At 39.8% G+C, this 17,283-nt stretch overlaps 1 protein-coding gene across 1 annotated transcript in view; it reads right to left on the reverse strand.

Annotated features, from left to right (window-relative positions):
• Positions 1 to 770: 770 nt before the first annotated feature.
• The window catches only part of PRKN (parkin RBR E3 ubiquitin protein ligase), a 634,620-nt gene continuing 618,107 nt past the window's right edge, over positions 771 to 17,283 (reverse strand). Inside the window, exons 10-12 of the mRNA XM_054396652.1 lie at positions 16,738 to 16,824; positions 5,961 to 6,078; positions 771 to 880 (exon numbers count right to left, since the gene is read on the reverse strand). Coding sequence (XP_054252627.1) covers positions 771 to 880; positions 5,961 to 6,078; positions 16,738 to 16,824 — 315 coding nt within the window. The remainder of the gene's footprint in view (positions 881 to 5,960; positions 6,079 to 16,737; positions 16,825 to 17,283) is intronic.

Below are 17,283 nucleotides of genomic sequence, written 5' to 3' on the forward strand. Positions count from 1 at the left end.
GGATCCAGTCACCACTGCAACAATAGCCATGATTAGAGCTGAAACTGCATCTTTAGCTAATCTTTCAATGGTAATAAATTCTACATTGAGTAAGTAGGCAGGTTTTGTGTCATGTGTTACAAATACACAAGCATAAATATGGCATAAAGCTGGATGTTTCTATGAGAATTTGGGTTGAAAGCAAGACCCCTACAAAAAGCCATTTAGGAAGGAACCCTGAGAAAACAACGAAAAGCCACAATCTTCTCTCTGCCAAAATAGCTGTTAAGAAATACTGCCTCAAAATCAAAAATTGTGCTGAATGAGCAAAGGAGTGGTCAAAAAGAAAAAACAACCAAAAAACAGCCAATGCAGGGAAACCTCTCCTCCCTCCTTGATGCTCACGCACACATATTCAGGCTGCTCTTGCGAGAGTTATGAATTCCTGACTATGACAAACAATGCCTCTCATGACAACCCTATCTGCTCTCAATGCTGACAGACTTGCGTAAGTACAGAAAGGTGTAATTTACACTTCTTTGTACCATGATGAGCAAGCCTGTCCATTAAAATAATTATGCTTTTTATTTAGTGGATTAAAACCCCTTGGCATAACTTCAATGTGGTTTTGGTATGATGGCATATGCAAAAAAAGCAAAACCCAACAAACCGAGCCACCTTCTGAACTCTGAGTCCCTGAAACTACTGTGAGTTTTGCTTAAGCAAAGAGTTCAGAAACTGGCCCCAACGAAAACAAGCTTTAACAGCTACATGGGCTGGCCTCAGCACCACTATTCAAACCAGTGATTTCCCATACAGGTTCTGTTCCACTCCAGGCCACAATTCCAGCACCATTCAAATCTGCACTGAGGCCGAGGACACTTCATATGCATGCAGCCACCTACAAAATAGTAAAAGAATGGTTTTGGTACTTGGCAAACACTTAAGAGGTGTTAAGCAACATTCAACAGTAGTAAAATCAGCTTTATTAGGTATTCAGTTACTAAGCAAGTACAATATTTAATAAAAGAGAAGTACAAACCTGAAGGATATTTTCCCTGGGCTTTTTAAAACCTGCTACTCCCTCTTTTAGTGGGGTGTAATGTGCTGGTCTCACTTAAGGGACTGCAGAAGCAGGAGGAAATAGAAGAGACTAAAAGAGATGACAGTAGCCTGTCAAAACAATCATGGAGGGGTCTGCTCAAGGATATTCTATCCTAGTCCAGCTGTGAGACAGAAGATGAACGAAATGCAATCTTTCTTTGAATTTAGATTCAACAATTGAGAGATTTGCATCACAGAGATCAGGAGATTTGCATCAGAGAGATCAGGAGATACAGACTTCGGTGGCTGACTGCTAATCATATCATAATGACATTGGCAATGTAAGTTAATTTGACCTTCTTAGTATCTGAAGCAGGCTTTTGATCACGTCAGTGTTTCATGTGTGATGGGTTTCTTTCATGCCCATACTGTGAGAGCAGCTTTAATCTCTCTGCTCACAGCCTTGATCAAATGTTTATTTTGTAGTATATAAAACATTAACATTGTCAAAGGTCATTACAGAAATACAGGTCAAATGGAAATTATGTTGTTTACCACACAAAGAGAGCTCTTGTATATTCCAAACTGAAATGCAGTATGAAGAAATACTGCAATGTTAAAATCTTGGTTTGACTCCAGATGGTGATAGGGGAGGTACAGAGAGTGTGTGTTCTGTACTGTATGACCTACTACCCTTACACCACATTTTCTATAAATTCCACTCTAGAATGATTCTTGGAAGGTAAAACCAGCAGAAGACACAAGAACTGGTTTGTTAAATTAGGCCTGTCTGCTTCATCTGACAGAGAGATCTTGTGATGGCAAGGTCTATTTGTTAATTTATATCTTAGTGTAAAAGGTGCAATTCACCAGGTATTTTTATCTTATGTAAATGTAAGTGTACCGATAGCCAGCCTGCATGTTACATTTTACTTAAGGTTTAAGATCCAGTTCTTTCTTACGATTTGTGTTAAGACATCACAGGGTAAAACGCATCTCAGTCCTGGTGCAGGACCCAAACCCCACTAAGTACCCTGCTCTACCTGCTAAGGTATATAAATCATGTTATTCTAGGCTACTCAGCAGCTGAGATCAGCAGTTGGAGTGAAGAGTGCCTCAAGCAATGTGCCCTACAGCTTTTTGAGTACAGCAGTCCTTTGAGAGATGTGGATGTATGTTTAAATTCACTCAGAGTGGGATGTGAGCTATGAGAAAGTATTTTTCTCTTTCACTTTGGCTATTATAGAAGAGCTACTGACATCATCACTGGTCCTTTGTAAAAGATACTGTCTACAGAAGCATTTGGGGAGAGAAGGTCGAATTATTCTGATGTGTATGGTCACTGTACTCCTCCCAAATGAAGCCTGTTGGCAGACTTTGGTGTACAGTTGTTAACCACTTGACACCAGCTGTATTTTGGCAGAAGCAAAGTGCTTTTTCAGTTTGCAAATGTCAGCCTAGAAGTTGGCATGTGCAGTACCTGTGACCAGAAGAGAAAGCAAGCACTGCACTTTTTAAGCTTCATGCCTTAATTCACAGTCACAGAATCACTGAGGTGGAAAGGTACTTTAGAGGTCTTCTGGTCCAACTCCCTTCTGCTCAAAGCAGGGCCAAGTAAGGTGCTCAGGATTGCATCAGATTGGCAATCTGCACCCCTCTTTAACAGGGGAGCTCAGAACTTGACCCACCACCACTCCACACCAGTGCTGAGCAGAGCACTGGAAACATTACCTCCCTTGAACTGCCAGTGATGCTCTTTCAGGATACAGCTGGCCGCCTTTGCTGTAAGGGCATGTTGCTGGCTCATGTCCAACTTTATAGTTCACCAGGACACTCAGATCCTTTCCATCAGGTTGGCCCTTAACCTGGACCAGTGCATTTCCCTTTGTTGAACTTCCTGAGCTTTCTCTCATCCCATTTCCTAGTCTGTCAAGGTCCCTCTAAATGACAGCACAATCATCTGATTCCAGTGTATTGAAACTAGGTGTTGTTTTGACACAGGCCAGACTATAAGCAAGGAAAGGCCTTTTCCTGCTTACTATCCATCTTCAATAAATATTTTCTTTCAAAGATAAAAAGTATAATGTCCTCTATTTCCTTTTTGATACACTGGGGAATTTTACAAACAGCTTCCCTAAACATTAGTGGGAATTGTGTAAATGTTGTCCAATAGGGATATCCTGCTTGTGACAAATGACAACTGCCTGTAATTTAATAGTAAAAATTTTGTGGCAGAGTCTGAGAGAAAGTAAAGGTCCTAGCACTGCTTTGAGTCTGACCAGAGTTTTTGTTTGTTTGTTTGTTTGTTTTTTAATTTGGCTATGGATGAACTGTTAACTATGAATATGATTATTATTTATCTATTTATAATTCAGCTCAAACTTCTGGTTTCCAGCCCATTTTTTTATAAGTCTGTAAATAATTTTTTCTAAACTACTCCTCTGTTTTCTGTCTTCTGCTGCACACCTTGCTCTCTACAATCTGCCAAATCTTGTCACGCCTTCCCACTCTCAAATTCATGTTTTCTTTTCTTCTGCCTCTTGTGCCTGAAGAAGTCTCCCACTTTCCATCTGCCAACTGCCTTATTTCACAAAACCCCAGATTTTGTCCTGTTTCTTCAGTAATATTTCTGCGGTATCACTGCTTGAAATGTTTACTCTTTTCAGTTTACAGTGTCTTATTTGGCATTTTCAGCATCCCATTTGAATAAGTGATGCCACAAAACTGAGAATAATTCTCTATTCTTGCTGTTTATATAATAATTAGGCACTAATTATAACATATTTTGATTAATTAGCATAAATACAGTAAAATCTTGGAACAGCATGAACCTATAGAGTACAGCCTGTGTAATGTTCCCTGTTTCTTCCTACGTGGTAAGCTGTCCTGGGTTACACTCAGCCCACAGGAAGACAAAAGAAACTTGATCCAGGTGGACAGAGAGAGAGAGACTTGGGTTTTCCCCTCCCAGGAGGAGGGGTCCCCTGGGTCAAAGGTGGTCTATCTTCTCCCCTTCCTGTCCAGCAAGCCTATAAAAAAGGCGGACATAGAATCATAGAATCAAGAAGGCTGGAAGAGACCTCAAAGATCATTGAGTCCAACCTGTCACCCTAAACCTCATGACTATCTAAACCATGGCACCAAGTGCCACGTCCAATCCCCTCTTGAATGCCTCCAGGGATGGTGACTCCACCACCTCCCTGGGCAGCCCATTCCAATGGCCAACCACTCTCTCTGTGAAGATCTTTCTCCTCACCTCCAGCCTAAACCTCCCCTGGCACAGCTTCAGACTGTGTCCTCTTGTTCTGGTGCTGGTTGCCTGGGAGAAGAGACCAACCCTGTCCTGGCTACAACCTCCCTTCAGGTAGTTGTAGACAGCAATGAGGTCTCCCCCGAGCCTCCTCTTCTCCAGACTAAACAGTCCCAGCTCCCTCAGCCTCTCCTCATAGGGCTTGTGCTCAAGGCCTCTCACCAGCCTCGTTGCCCTTCTCTGGACATGCTCCAGCAATTCAACATCTTTCCTAAACTGAGGGGCCCAGAACTGGACACAGTACTCAAGGTGTGGCCTAACCAGTGCTGTGTACAGGGGTACAATGACCTCCCTGCTCCTGCTGGCCACACTATTCCTGATGCAGGCCAGGATGCCATTGGCCTTCTTGGCCACCTGGGCACACTGCTGGCTCATGTTCAGCTGCTGTCAGTCAGTACCCCCAGGTCCCTTTCCACCTGGCTGCTCTCCAGCCACTCTGTCCCCAGCCTGTAGCTCTGCATGGGGTTGTTGTGGCCAAAGTGGAGCACCCGGCACTTGGATTTGTTGAATGCCATCCTGTTGGACTCTGCCCATCTGCCCAGCCTGTCAGGGTCCCTCTGCAGAGCCCTCCTCCCTTCTAACAGATCAACACCTGCTCCCAGCTTGGTGTCATCTGCAAATTTACTGATGATGGACTCTACTACTTTTTTTTCTCTTCTGTGCTTCGCCTGCTCAGAAGAAGGTTGGCTGCTGCTGCTTCCTGCACTGACCATGTGGTTGGGGCCTCTCCTTCCAAGCTGCATCCATGCTTTGTAAGAGACTGAATTCTCTTACATCCAGGGAAATACAAGGCCATCCAGGCTCGGTTTTGTATAGTTTCCTATTTATCCTTACCCCTTACCTTTATAAAGCCGCCCTGTTATTGCTATATATATATATATATATATTTTGTTAAAAAAATTACCTCTCCTACTTCCAAACCAATTCCAGGCTATTTCTTTCATAAATTTAGCTCCTCCCCTTTCCCCCTACCTCTTTTCTTTTCCCCTTTTTTTCTTGCCTTAGTAGGGAAAGGGTGGGGGGAGGAATCTCTATCTGTAATCATTTGAGCTTTTAAACTCCAGTTAAGGCTCAAACCACCACATAAGCACTGATTAGTGCAACCAGTTTTTCAGGATTTGCTGTCCTACTCTGGGTATGTCACTGGGTTGAGATTAATCTTATGTAAATTCAGCTATATACTCAGTAAACATCTACAGCAGGACTAATTCTCCACATCCCACATTTAGGTATGATTATTCGGGTCTACATTAGACACATGTTGTGTTTCGTCATGTGATGAACTTTGCTCAAAATGTCTTAATTTTTCCACTGATGATGGAAAATCTAGACAACCAGCTGAGTATTGACTCGCATGAAAGCTACATCCAATGTCTCTGTGTGTCTCATTTTCCCTATAAAATAGCAGGGCTTTTTGTGAGGCTTAATTGGCAGCTGTACAACTAAGTGATTTAGATTTAGTGATTTCAAGATAATTTAGATAAAGTGACCAAGGCAAGGTCCAAGGTCCATGTGCTCTTCTTTTCTTGGATTAATAGTGTGTGTGTGTATACATGCATATTCATACATCCATAGTGTAAAATGAATTTTTAAAGACAGTTAAGTACGAGATATCTAATAACTTTACCATTTTTTTCTACTGGAACATTGCAGTTCGGGCACGGCTTAGTTGTCTTCTTGATTGTTTCTCTAGACGCCTCTTCCCATCGAGCTTGCATGGCTGCCTGTTCATCAACAAGGTATCCCTGCAAAGAGAGAGAAAAAACACCTGTGCCATAATACTGAAAGGCTGGACTGGGACATGATGCCTAAACTGAAGTGGAACTATTTACCTGTGATAGAGAGGATGGACTGCAAGGCCAGGAAGGCTGGACTTTGTGGGAAATACAGAATTTTTGCTTCACAATGCAAACTTATTTTTGCCCAGTCTACACAGCATGTACATTGCAGGATGGCAGGGGAAGCTGCAGCAGCTGGAGCATGTGCCATCTTAGGGGATCCTTCCTGCATCCAGCTGCAGCACAGGCTGTGTCCTCCTTCCAGGTCCCTGCCTTGAGTGACAGGCAAAGCCCCAGCAGGAGGACACAGGGGGCATCAAGCCATGCTGCACATGCACAAAAATACATAAAGCAAAGACGAAGCAGGAGTCAGAAGAACACAGCTGAGACACGACACATTAGATGCTGTCTCGCTGTCTGCTTCAGGGATTAAAGCCCTTCTTGCAAGATAAACAAATCCACTGGTGCAACATTTGATAATGCAGAATGGTGGGGTCCATGGAAAGAAACTGTTTTTCATAATAAAGTGTACTCCTGGTTTCAGAGGTCTATATAAATCTCTCTAAATTTAAGAGGCATATGTAAGGAAAACAAATTTTGGAGAAAAGGTAATAAAACAAACACAACCCCCCAGTGAACAATGACAGGATGTAGCTCTCCAGATAGTGCAACACAGATGGAAAAAGTCATCATGAAGAGTATTTTAGAAGGGATTCCTCTGTATGTCCTATTTATGACTGGGACAAAATTATGTAATCTACACAAGTGTCCTACTTGGCAGTTTCCTACTTAAAATGATAGTACAAGGACAAAAAGATGGTAGTGCCTTGGGTCATTTCTATTATACAAGTTTGGTGATTATGTGAATTATAGCTGTAAACAGTGTTTGTAGGTTCCAGACTTAAGGTTCTGCTCTTTCAATTTGCAATGTTTTTTTTTTTTAAGCACATGAGAAAATTACGATCTTAAACTAAATTATAATTTGTAAAACTTCCCATGACTTCTTTGTGTATACCTTCTAAATGCTGATAAATGCTGTGTGTGTTAACTTTTAATATTTATTTAAATCGATAATATTTTTCTATATTTAGTAAGACAGAAAAAGGAAATTGGCCCAACTTTTAAATCTTCATCTCAGTCATAACTCCTCATGATTTCTGCCCAGCTACTGATAAAAAACACTGACAAAACCTATGAACTTGCAGTGTCAGTGAGTAAGATCAAAGTTTTATTTCTTGGCTGAAGTTGTCTGTGTTAAAAATGTATAGCAAAGAATGACATCTGCAGAAATTAGTTCCCAGCTCATCTGGTGGCCATTGTAACATGTGCATCTTAAAAGAACACAACCTTTTTTAATAGGGAAACATAAAAAATGTATTTATGGTATAATTTCTTTTACTTTACTACATACACCAGTCTCCTCAGCTCTTAAATCCCTTTTGTTGCCCCTCAATAATCTCCAATTTGCTAACATCTTTTGATATAGAGGTGACAAAAATGAACAAATTTGTCTTAGCTGTATCCTAGAAGTGACTTTTACTTTTAGCTCTCTTCTTCTGGAGAGGGAACTCAGCCCTGCACCCTGCTGGATTATTCAGCAATTCTGCAAAAGAATGACCTCTATACAGTGGCACATTAATAAGTTCTGGGAAACGGAAAAAGCTGCTCAGGCTAATAGCAAAGAACATAATCTAGTATTGATCTTGCAACACCTTGATCTTTAAGAAAGGATGACTTTAGCAAGCAATCTGAGCTAACTCAGAGAGGCCAGAACACATGATAAGGAGAGTGAGGAATGCTTGACCTGGGCCTCAGTTTGCCCAAGGACAGAAAAGCACTTTGGGACATGATTTAATGGCCATGGTTGTGTTAGGTTGATGGTTGGACCAAACAATCTGGAGGTCTTTTCCACCCAAAGCAATTCTCTGATTCTATGTTGTTAATTTCATTTTACTGTGATGAGAATTAATTACTTAACATCTATGCAGATGATTCAAAGTTAAAATCACCATAGCAATGACAAAAATGGCTATTCTTTTCAGAATAATAGCTACATATGAAGACCAGAAGTATTTTTAATTTTCATAGTCAACCCAGAACTTCACAGTGGCTGTTTTCCCCAGACATTCCATACTCAAACTGTGTAGGTTAGCACTTGGAAACACATATTTTCCCCATCTTCATGTTTTTGTTGTGCACTAGTAGCGAATCACCATGAAGTAAAATTTCACATACCAAATTGCTAATTGATTTGTATAAAGATATTGGAGCTTAGTTCTGAAAGCAAACAGAACCTTCAGAGGGCTCAAGAATAACTAAAATAAGCACTTCAACCATGCATATGCATATTGCCAAGAAAGAACAAATTGCTGAAAACAGTAGATAGAATTGTTATATTAATATTATCCACTGCAAAAATTCTAGCATGAAACAGATGTAGCACTAGAGCTGAAACATCCTATGTCCAGTCTTGCTGAATGATGAGTTAAAAACTTCCTTCCACAGGAAGCAAATGCAGAGAAATGATACAGCGATGGGGTCCCTTCAATTCAGCAAAGAAATCTTAGCATACTGATCTATGAGACTCCAGTGTTCATGTGCTTTATTTAGGGCTCCACATGTGATGACTGCAAGCATACATATATTTGTCTTCATTTTTTTCCTCAAACAATAAAGGAAAGTTGTTTGATACTTCTCCATTGCCAGCGTCCATCTAAATCATGTTCCTTCAACCTGCCTGGTCTTGAATAGGAAGTTCAGAGATGCTTCATGTTTGTATCACATATCAGTTTGCCAAGGACAGTTGACTTTGATCACTTGTGAAGCTGAGCCTGCACAATATTATCTAGTCCCTCCCCATAAGCTACTAGATGACACTTTATGAATATTTTTTGATTTTCAGCTGTGCTGCACTTTATGACCAGGAATGAATACTCATAAATAACAGGAACCTACAGTAAGAGCTGTTGCAAGCAGTTTTCAATATCCCCTCTACAATACTGCCTTAGTGAGATTGGGGGGAGAAGGAGAAGGGGAAGTCTGCCTTGAGTGACAATGAAAGTAGATTTACTTCTATTCTGTTTCTGGAAAAAATAACGGGGATAAAAAGACCACAGAGAATGCCAAGCACCATACAGCAGAGCAAGAACATGCACATGGAAAGCTTTTTATGTAGGTAATCAATGTCAAACAGTACTGGAAAAAGTCCTACAGAGGCAGAAAACATCTTGAAATAGAAATAGTACATCAATCTTAAAGCAGCATCTCATTCAGGCAATAGGACACATGCTGACTTGTTGGTAGAACCACGTGAAGTAAACAAAGAATGTGTCAGAAATTAAGCAGTACCATTCAGATTAAAAACATCTATGGCAAAACTTCTTGTTCAAAATACTGGAAGCATTATTATGATGTTAAATTTCAACATCCAGTGCTTTCCATACTGTCTTGTGTAAGCTGACTTCTATGGTCATGCTTGTTTTGCCTTTGTAATGATTTAGTGCAAGGAGTAACCTGCTCTCCCAACAGAGAAGAGAGGGGAAGAGTAACATGCAAAACTCAGGGTTGAGATAAAGAGACAAGGGTTTAATATAACATGATGAGATATCATAAGCAAATGTGTAATTACCCTAGCTAATAATCTAATTAATGTAATAATACAATGCATGATTACCTTATCCTAGCCTATTTGCAGAAGAAACACAGGGAAAAAAACTCAGCATAAAACAGAAAGCTAAAACCAGCAGCTACCTGACTCCCACTCATTCCACTGCCATCGCTGCAGAAAAAAGTCCCACACCCAAGAAACCAGAACCTGGAAACAGCAACCAGAACAGGAAGCCTCCCATGTTGCAATCTGAACTTCAAGCCCTATAATAGTTTGCTCCAGTTAGCACTTTCACTTTTTGAAGTTGGTGTGACTGCAGCATGGTCTGAGTAACAGCAGCAAGTTCAACTCAATCCATGACACAGACATCTGAAAACTGAAGACCCTTTTACAGAATACAGTATGAAGCTGTTAACATTTCACTGTGCTTAGCCGTAGTGAATGTAATTTTTGGACTCACACTTACTTGCTTTTGGTGTTTAATTCCTTTTTGATAAGCATGAATTTTAAAAATGTACCCTTCCTTTAAAAATGTGCACCTTCCTTTATATGAGAAATACCTTTCCTTTTCATCAGAAATGCTTGTTTTTAGGTTAATTTTCCTTGAAAAAATGTGGGTTTTTTTTTGTTTGTTTGGTTGGTTGTTTTTGTTTGTTTTGTTGTCATTGTTTGGTTTTTTCTTTTGTAAATAAATATGTAAATTTTCCTTAGAAAAGGAAGGTTTGTTTTTTTTTTTTTTTTTTAAGAAAGATGTAAAATTATGACTTTATGTGAAATACAGGGTTTTTTTTTAAAGGCTTAGGTGTCTCCAACCAGAAGCTATCACTGATTTTCTTGCACAAAAGTGAGAACAACTATGGATATTTGAAAGAAAGACAAAGAATAATGCACACACTAAATGCTCAACTCACCAGAACACTTAGATTAACACAGCCCACTAATTATTTTGGGCTAGAGCTCTGGGACTGCCTCTAGAAATGGCTGAATGGCTGGGCCCAAAGATTGGTGGCAAATGGATTTAAATCCAGATGGCAGCCAGTCACAAGTTGTGCTCTCCATGGCACAGTACTGTGGCCAGTTGTCTTTAATATCTTTATCAATGATCTATGTGAGGGAATCAAGGAAATTTGAAGATAACACTAAATTGGGTGGGAGTGTTGATCTCCTTGAGGGTAGAAAGGCTCTGCAAAGGGATCTAGACAGGTTGGATAGATAGGCTGAGCTCAGCTGGTTAAAGTTTAACAAAGCCAGGAGGTTAACAAAACCACGTCCTGGACTTGGGTCTCAACAACCCCATGCAATGCTACAGGCTTGGGTCAGAGTGTTTGGAAGCTGCCTGAATATGACCCAGCAGTGTGCTTGGGTGGTCTAGTAGACCAACAACATCCTTGCCTCTATCAGGAATGGTTGGCCAGCAGGAGCAGGGAAGTAATCATGCCCCTGTACTTGGCACTGGTGAGGCTGCACCTTGAATACTGTGTTCAGTTTTGGGCACCTCACTGAAACAAAGACATTGAGTGGCTGGTGTGTGCCAAGAGAAAGGCAATGAAGCTTGTGAAGGGTCCGGAGAGCAAGTCTTATAAGGAATGGCTGAAGGAAGTGGGATTATTTATTTTGGAGAAGAACAGGCTGAGGGGAGAGCTCATTGCTCTCTGCAACTACCAGAAAAGAGGGGGTTGGTCTCTTCTCCCTAGTATCAGGTGAGAGAACCTCAAACTGCACCAGAGGAGGTTTAGATTTTTTTTTATTATTTATTTTGTTTTCATAGCTTCTCCTGAGCTGTTTTATGAACATATTCACATGACTTAACCTCGTGTTGTGTTTAGCAATGTCTTTTACTTCAGTTCTGGGGGAAAAATAGCAGATGTCTAGGGCACTACATAGGGTACAGGGGCTTTGAAAACAACACAAAATATTATTTGAGTAATGTGAGAGTCAAAATCTCACTAAGAGGTGTGCATAGCTATGGGACTACTGTTCCAGTCTAGAGAAAGATTTTGGCTAACCAAAACACTAAAATGAAGCTATAGATAAGGCACAGGAAAGATATACACCAATCAGAATATGTTTCACATACAGGAAAAATAAATGTGTCAGTACTGCATTGATCCTGCTAAATTCACATGAAGCAGCTTTGTGTGAGCCAATTTGTCTGGTGTGCCTATGGAATTCTGCTGTAGAGCTGCTTTGTGATGGCAGCAACTAACTAAAATCAAAATGATATACACAGGATATTGAGTCTGATACAAGGTGAAAAAGACTTTCACTAAATAAAATCTGAGCACTGTATTGGTAACACTGCACACCAAGGTGCTCACTTTACATGTTGGGGCTGCACATATCATGAATTAAATTCAGGCAGCTGATGAATACTGAATTTATTCTAAAGCAGAAATTATAATCTAATAAAGGTCACTCTTGCATAACTGTTTTCTATGAGTGGAATAAAGAACATGCCTACTGCCATTAGTGGCAACACAGCTGCAAATGAATGTCAGTGTAACCTCATAAACAAAAACAACCTTTCACAATTGCTTCCCAAAATAGGAAAGACAGAATTCTCTTTATATAGTCTCCATCTATTTCTCATTAGACAGAAAGTTAAGATCTATTCTCAGATTTCCTCTGGTGTATCTTTATTTATAACATAGGAATTAATTTTACAGGACATTTTCCGGTTATAGTTATTTCTCTTGCTCCTTTAATTAGACATCTGTGGGTTGAAATGTCCTATGCTTGACATTGTGAAAATACTAGCCAATAACCCCCTGGGTCTCAGTTTCTTTTCCAATTGTTTAAGATACTTTAGAAGCCAAGATAGGTGTGCCATATTTTGGTACACTTATATTTTATTTGATTTTAAAAATTAAATTTATGGGGGAAAAAAAATCAATAACGTAATAATAGATGTTCCACATTTCATACTATGAGTAGGGACTCATTAAAACATGTTATTTACCATGAACTTCTTCAGTAGCTTTTTCATTCACTAAAATTCAGGAAAATAATTCATGATTTTTCTGGTCAGCATTTACTATTTATCATTTTGATTAATTTTCCCCCTTGTTTGAGTAGAGAAAGAAGTTTCCAGAGAAATGCTGTGTGTTTCTCAATTTAGCTCTTGCTTGTAGTACACCATTTCAAATACCTCACCTTTGGTTTCCTACTGTTCCAAAAGCAGTAAGGAAAGTTTGCTGAAATAGTGATGAAACAAAGTGATATTTGCAATATTTAGAGCATAAACATAAACCACTGATAACCATGAACTGAATTAGAAGGTCACATAACTGTGGAGTTCAATATAATATATATATGTTTTCCCTAACAACTCACCCTTCATTGAAGGTTTGAGCAAAAAAAGGAGCTTGCTTCCTCCTGATAGTAAGTCAGGAGACATGCAGTTCCATAATTCTTTCAGCATGTCTTTTTCTTACTATTTTATGTGCATGTTGCATAGTTTTTCATGTCCACAGCAATAGTGTAAGAAATACATTGAACCAAGCCTGATTTTCATGAAGTGTTAGCTAAGTATTTCCTATCTTAACATGACAATAATTCAGCTAAGGATATGTTGAAAGCACCTTTATTTTAATAAAAAATATTAAAATAAAAAAAAATTAAAATAAAATTCTGAAATAGCTTGTGCTCACAGTGAGCCAGTATGTTCTACTGCATAATTAACCTGTCACCTACATAGAGATCATCAACCTTCACAACCTATGTGCTTGCAGGAAATCTACAGGCATGAGGGATGAGGCACATGTTGTTCAGGGATGTGAAGGGAAGCCTGGTAATCAATGTCTGTGTATTTTAGACCACCTACTGGCAACTTCGAAACCTATCTACATGAAGGCATTGGGAGGAAAAGATGAGGCTGGTGCCTCGCCTTCAGCCCAAGTTAGCTGAGTTTTTCCAGAAACAACACTGCAAATTACTTCAGCAGGATGCCAGGTGATGTGCCAGACTTTCCTAGATATGTGCTGTGATCCAGGGCTGATCAGTTGCCTGAGAGCTCATGACCAAGTTAGGTTTGAGCCCAGAAACTCTGTCTGAGATTGCAGTCAGGGCCTGGGTGGCATGTGCTGATGAACAGGATCAGGTCTGCACTGACTCTGCTGAGGCACTGCATTGCTTTTTGTTTGGTCTGATGAGCTCCTGGGCTGACAGGGTTTCTGGATAAGTTTTATACTGCCAGTGGCAGAAAACGAGAGCTAGTACATGAATCCTACATTAATTACCTGAGTATTGTAAGTATTGGATCTCAAATAATGAACAGCTGAGGTGTGATTTAAAGGTGATAAGTTTGCGGATAGCCTTTAGGATTTGGGTGGCCAAGACCTCCAGCTTAGGGCTACAGCTGGGACAGGCAGCATCCCACAGGTTTGGAGCTGAATTGAAGTCAAGTTTAGTGCTATAAACTTTCACTGAAACAGATTGTAGATGAAAAACTCCTGCAATGTTGACAACATACTCCTCTTGGTAAAGGACTAACTATGGTAGCCTGTCCCAGACTGAAGCCAATTGAGTCTAGGACCTATACATCCAGTGGAAGGTTAAACATGAAACCAGAAAGGTTAAACATAATCTAGAGAAATGTGTGTTACCAGGTTTAAGTATCTATTGTATCTGTATATAATTTTAACAAGCTCAACAACAATTTCAACAAGCTGTACAATAACAGGAAGTTAACTCTGACACGTGGGATTGTGAGCCATGAGGGGCCAATGAGAACAAAAAGGCTGCAAGCACAGGTGTATAAATGTCAAATTAATCTCAGCGACCAAGAGATGAAAACAAACCCCACACACACTGCTTCCCGTGTATGCCCCACGAATGTTTTGAACAGCAGCGCTGCATGAAGGATACCTTTGTCGTGATTGCTATTCAGATGAAAATAGCATCTAACACCTGGGCTTGCCTTCTTTTAGCTACCTCTCAGTTTGCTTGCCTATTTACAGAAAGGGAAGGAAACATTCCTTCAGTGACACATCACCACCTTGTGGAAAAGTTCAATTAGTGCAGCATGCTTAGTTTCTTGAAGGAAAAGAAGGCTGACCTAAGTAAATTAACTTCTGCTTAAACTGAATTCTAAATTAATTTGGGGTAGACTATGATCTTGTCTATAGTGGGGAAATGATTTTCATAGCTGCAACAGTTATTCCAGTATGGTCATTTAGCTGTTCTGGAACATCTCTTTGATAGTACAAGAAATTTTTCAGGAACAGCAAAAAATGCACAGATTACACTAGAACAGCAAATGTAATCAACTTTCCTAAGTTATCAGATCTAACTGGGTGCAATTCATGTGCTGAGATATCGAATCAGATGGATGATTTGCTCCCATTGTCACCAGGAAAAGTTAAGGCTATATGCAAATATTTAAAATAAACCACTTCTTCATATGGTATTCTGATTTTTCCTGTCACACCTTTACCTCTGCCTTAGAGCATGGAAATTATACAAAATCTTGCTTCCACTGAGATAATATTGTTGAACTCATTTGTGTGGTGCTATAACGACTTTCAGTGGTCTAAGCAAACTCTAAGCATAAATAGCTTAATATATATAGGACTCACTGTTCATGTTGAGATGTATTGAAGTATTAGCTCTGTTTAATTGAGGTAAGACATTAAGCTTTGGTGTCTCACTTTACTAGGCTATTGGATACTTTAAATATCTCTCAATGCCTCTGCTAAAGTTGTTATGTTTTCTCCTAAATTTAAATGGGAGCTGGAAGGCCGTTCTAATGCAAACAAAAGGAGATTGTTTTTCATAGAGGGTAGTGAAGCTTCAAATCTCCTTGTATATATATGGCTTCAAAAAGGGGGGCTGCACAAATTAAAGAAATAAAAATTTTCTGATAACTGCTAAATGGAAAATATCACATTGGAATTACAAATCACCAGAGGCTGGGAAAGTAGATGGATTTTGGATCTCATACAGTAAACATGTACGTAGATACCCTGACTGACTACTAGGATGTTTAATTCTATATCAATGAGGGCTAATTATTTTTGTAAAGTAAAAGAGCTTCACTAATAAAGACTAAAGGGAAGAATCTCTTCAGAGATCATAACCTATTGTAGTGTTTCTAAAGTATGGCAAATTAACTGTCCCATAGTAGCACATGGCAAAGGTTCTCAGAATGCCTCCATCTCTCTCCCAGGCTCTACATTTAAAGAGTGAGAGGCCTCAAAAGTCAGCCTCAGACATATTCTGCCTGCAGGCACTGACAGAAGCTGAACATGCCTTGCTGCCCACAGACCCACATCTGCCACGTTGGACTGTGTGTGGGCTCAGGGCTTGAGTTTCCTCTTAGGATCAAACATATCAGACACCTGCATATCAGTTTTCTGATTCCTAGGAGCACACCAGGGCATCAAGCTGTTAGGAGGTATCTCTCCTGTCAGGGGGGGAAGGTAAGACTGTGATTTATTTACTGTGGAGAGCTGGGAAACACGAATCTCAAATAAAGAGAAATGCCAGGAGAGGAAAACAATTTCCTGTCCTGGTCTATAGCTACAATAGCTACAAAATTATAGAGAGCCTAGAAAAATTATCATCTAACAGCTTCCAGCCTAGGCAATCCATTTTTTGTTTCTCTAAGCTAAACCACAAATTATCTTCATGTCATTTTCTGCACAGGCTGTATAACCCCCTGCTCTTTGGTTCGAATTGACCTGATTTACTGACTGATGCACTAAAAGGCAGCAAGACTACAGGAAGCCTTTCAAAAGTGTTCACATTGTATAGAGACAACCCCAAAAAGCCATTGGGAAGGTGTTTTCTTTATCAACTGATGGCAGAGCCCTGAGTGTTCCTGACAGAACTCAGCTACTCTATCAATCAAAGTGACTGAAATCTACCTCAAAGCCAGTTTGGCAACTCTAATGGCTGGAGTAATTCAGCATGAAGATAATTGCTTTGATTTAGGATTATAATTAGGACTCATTTGATAAATGCAATTCTAGATGGGCCACAGATAATGATTGGGATATAATGAGTTGTGGGATCCCTACCTTCTGGGCCTTGGCTGCCTGTGGGCTGAGAAGAGAGCTGCATTCCCCTTCATGGTATTCTTCTTTACATTCATGGCAGAACACAAACTGGAAAACAAGACAAAGCACACAAGTCATAAAACCACATTAGGGATATATATGGCAGGTTACAGTCATGAAGAGTCATACAGTAGATGATCTCTTGCCCTCCTCATGACATTAAATTCCCATAATAATCCTAACCGTGCATCTTGTTATACACTCTGACCATTAATACACTTTTATTATTATACATTTCATTGGAGAAGTGACATAAATGTCATTATTGCCTGCAAGATGTGGGAGGATAGTATGTTACAAAATTGGCAAAAGTCTGTGATTAAAAATGAGATTTTGCTACATGGTCCATGTAGGGACATAAAGTTACACTAGATACTTTTGGGTGTGTTTCTCTCACAGTGAAATCTGTTTATACAAGAGGAAGACTGGCTGAAAGAGGCAGTTCTGCTTTATAGTGTTTGCTAATGGAAATAGTTTATTCACAGTTCTGAATCAAATGCATTTGCA

Source organism: Indicator indicator, chromosome 2, assembly GCF_027791375.1.
Source record: "Indicator indicator isolate 239-I01 chromosome 2, UM_Iind_1.1, whole genome shotgun sequence".
Classification (NCBI taxonomy): Eukaryota; Metazoa; Chordata; class Aves; order Piciformes; family Indicatoridae; genus Indicator; species Indicator indicator.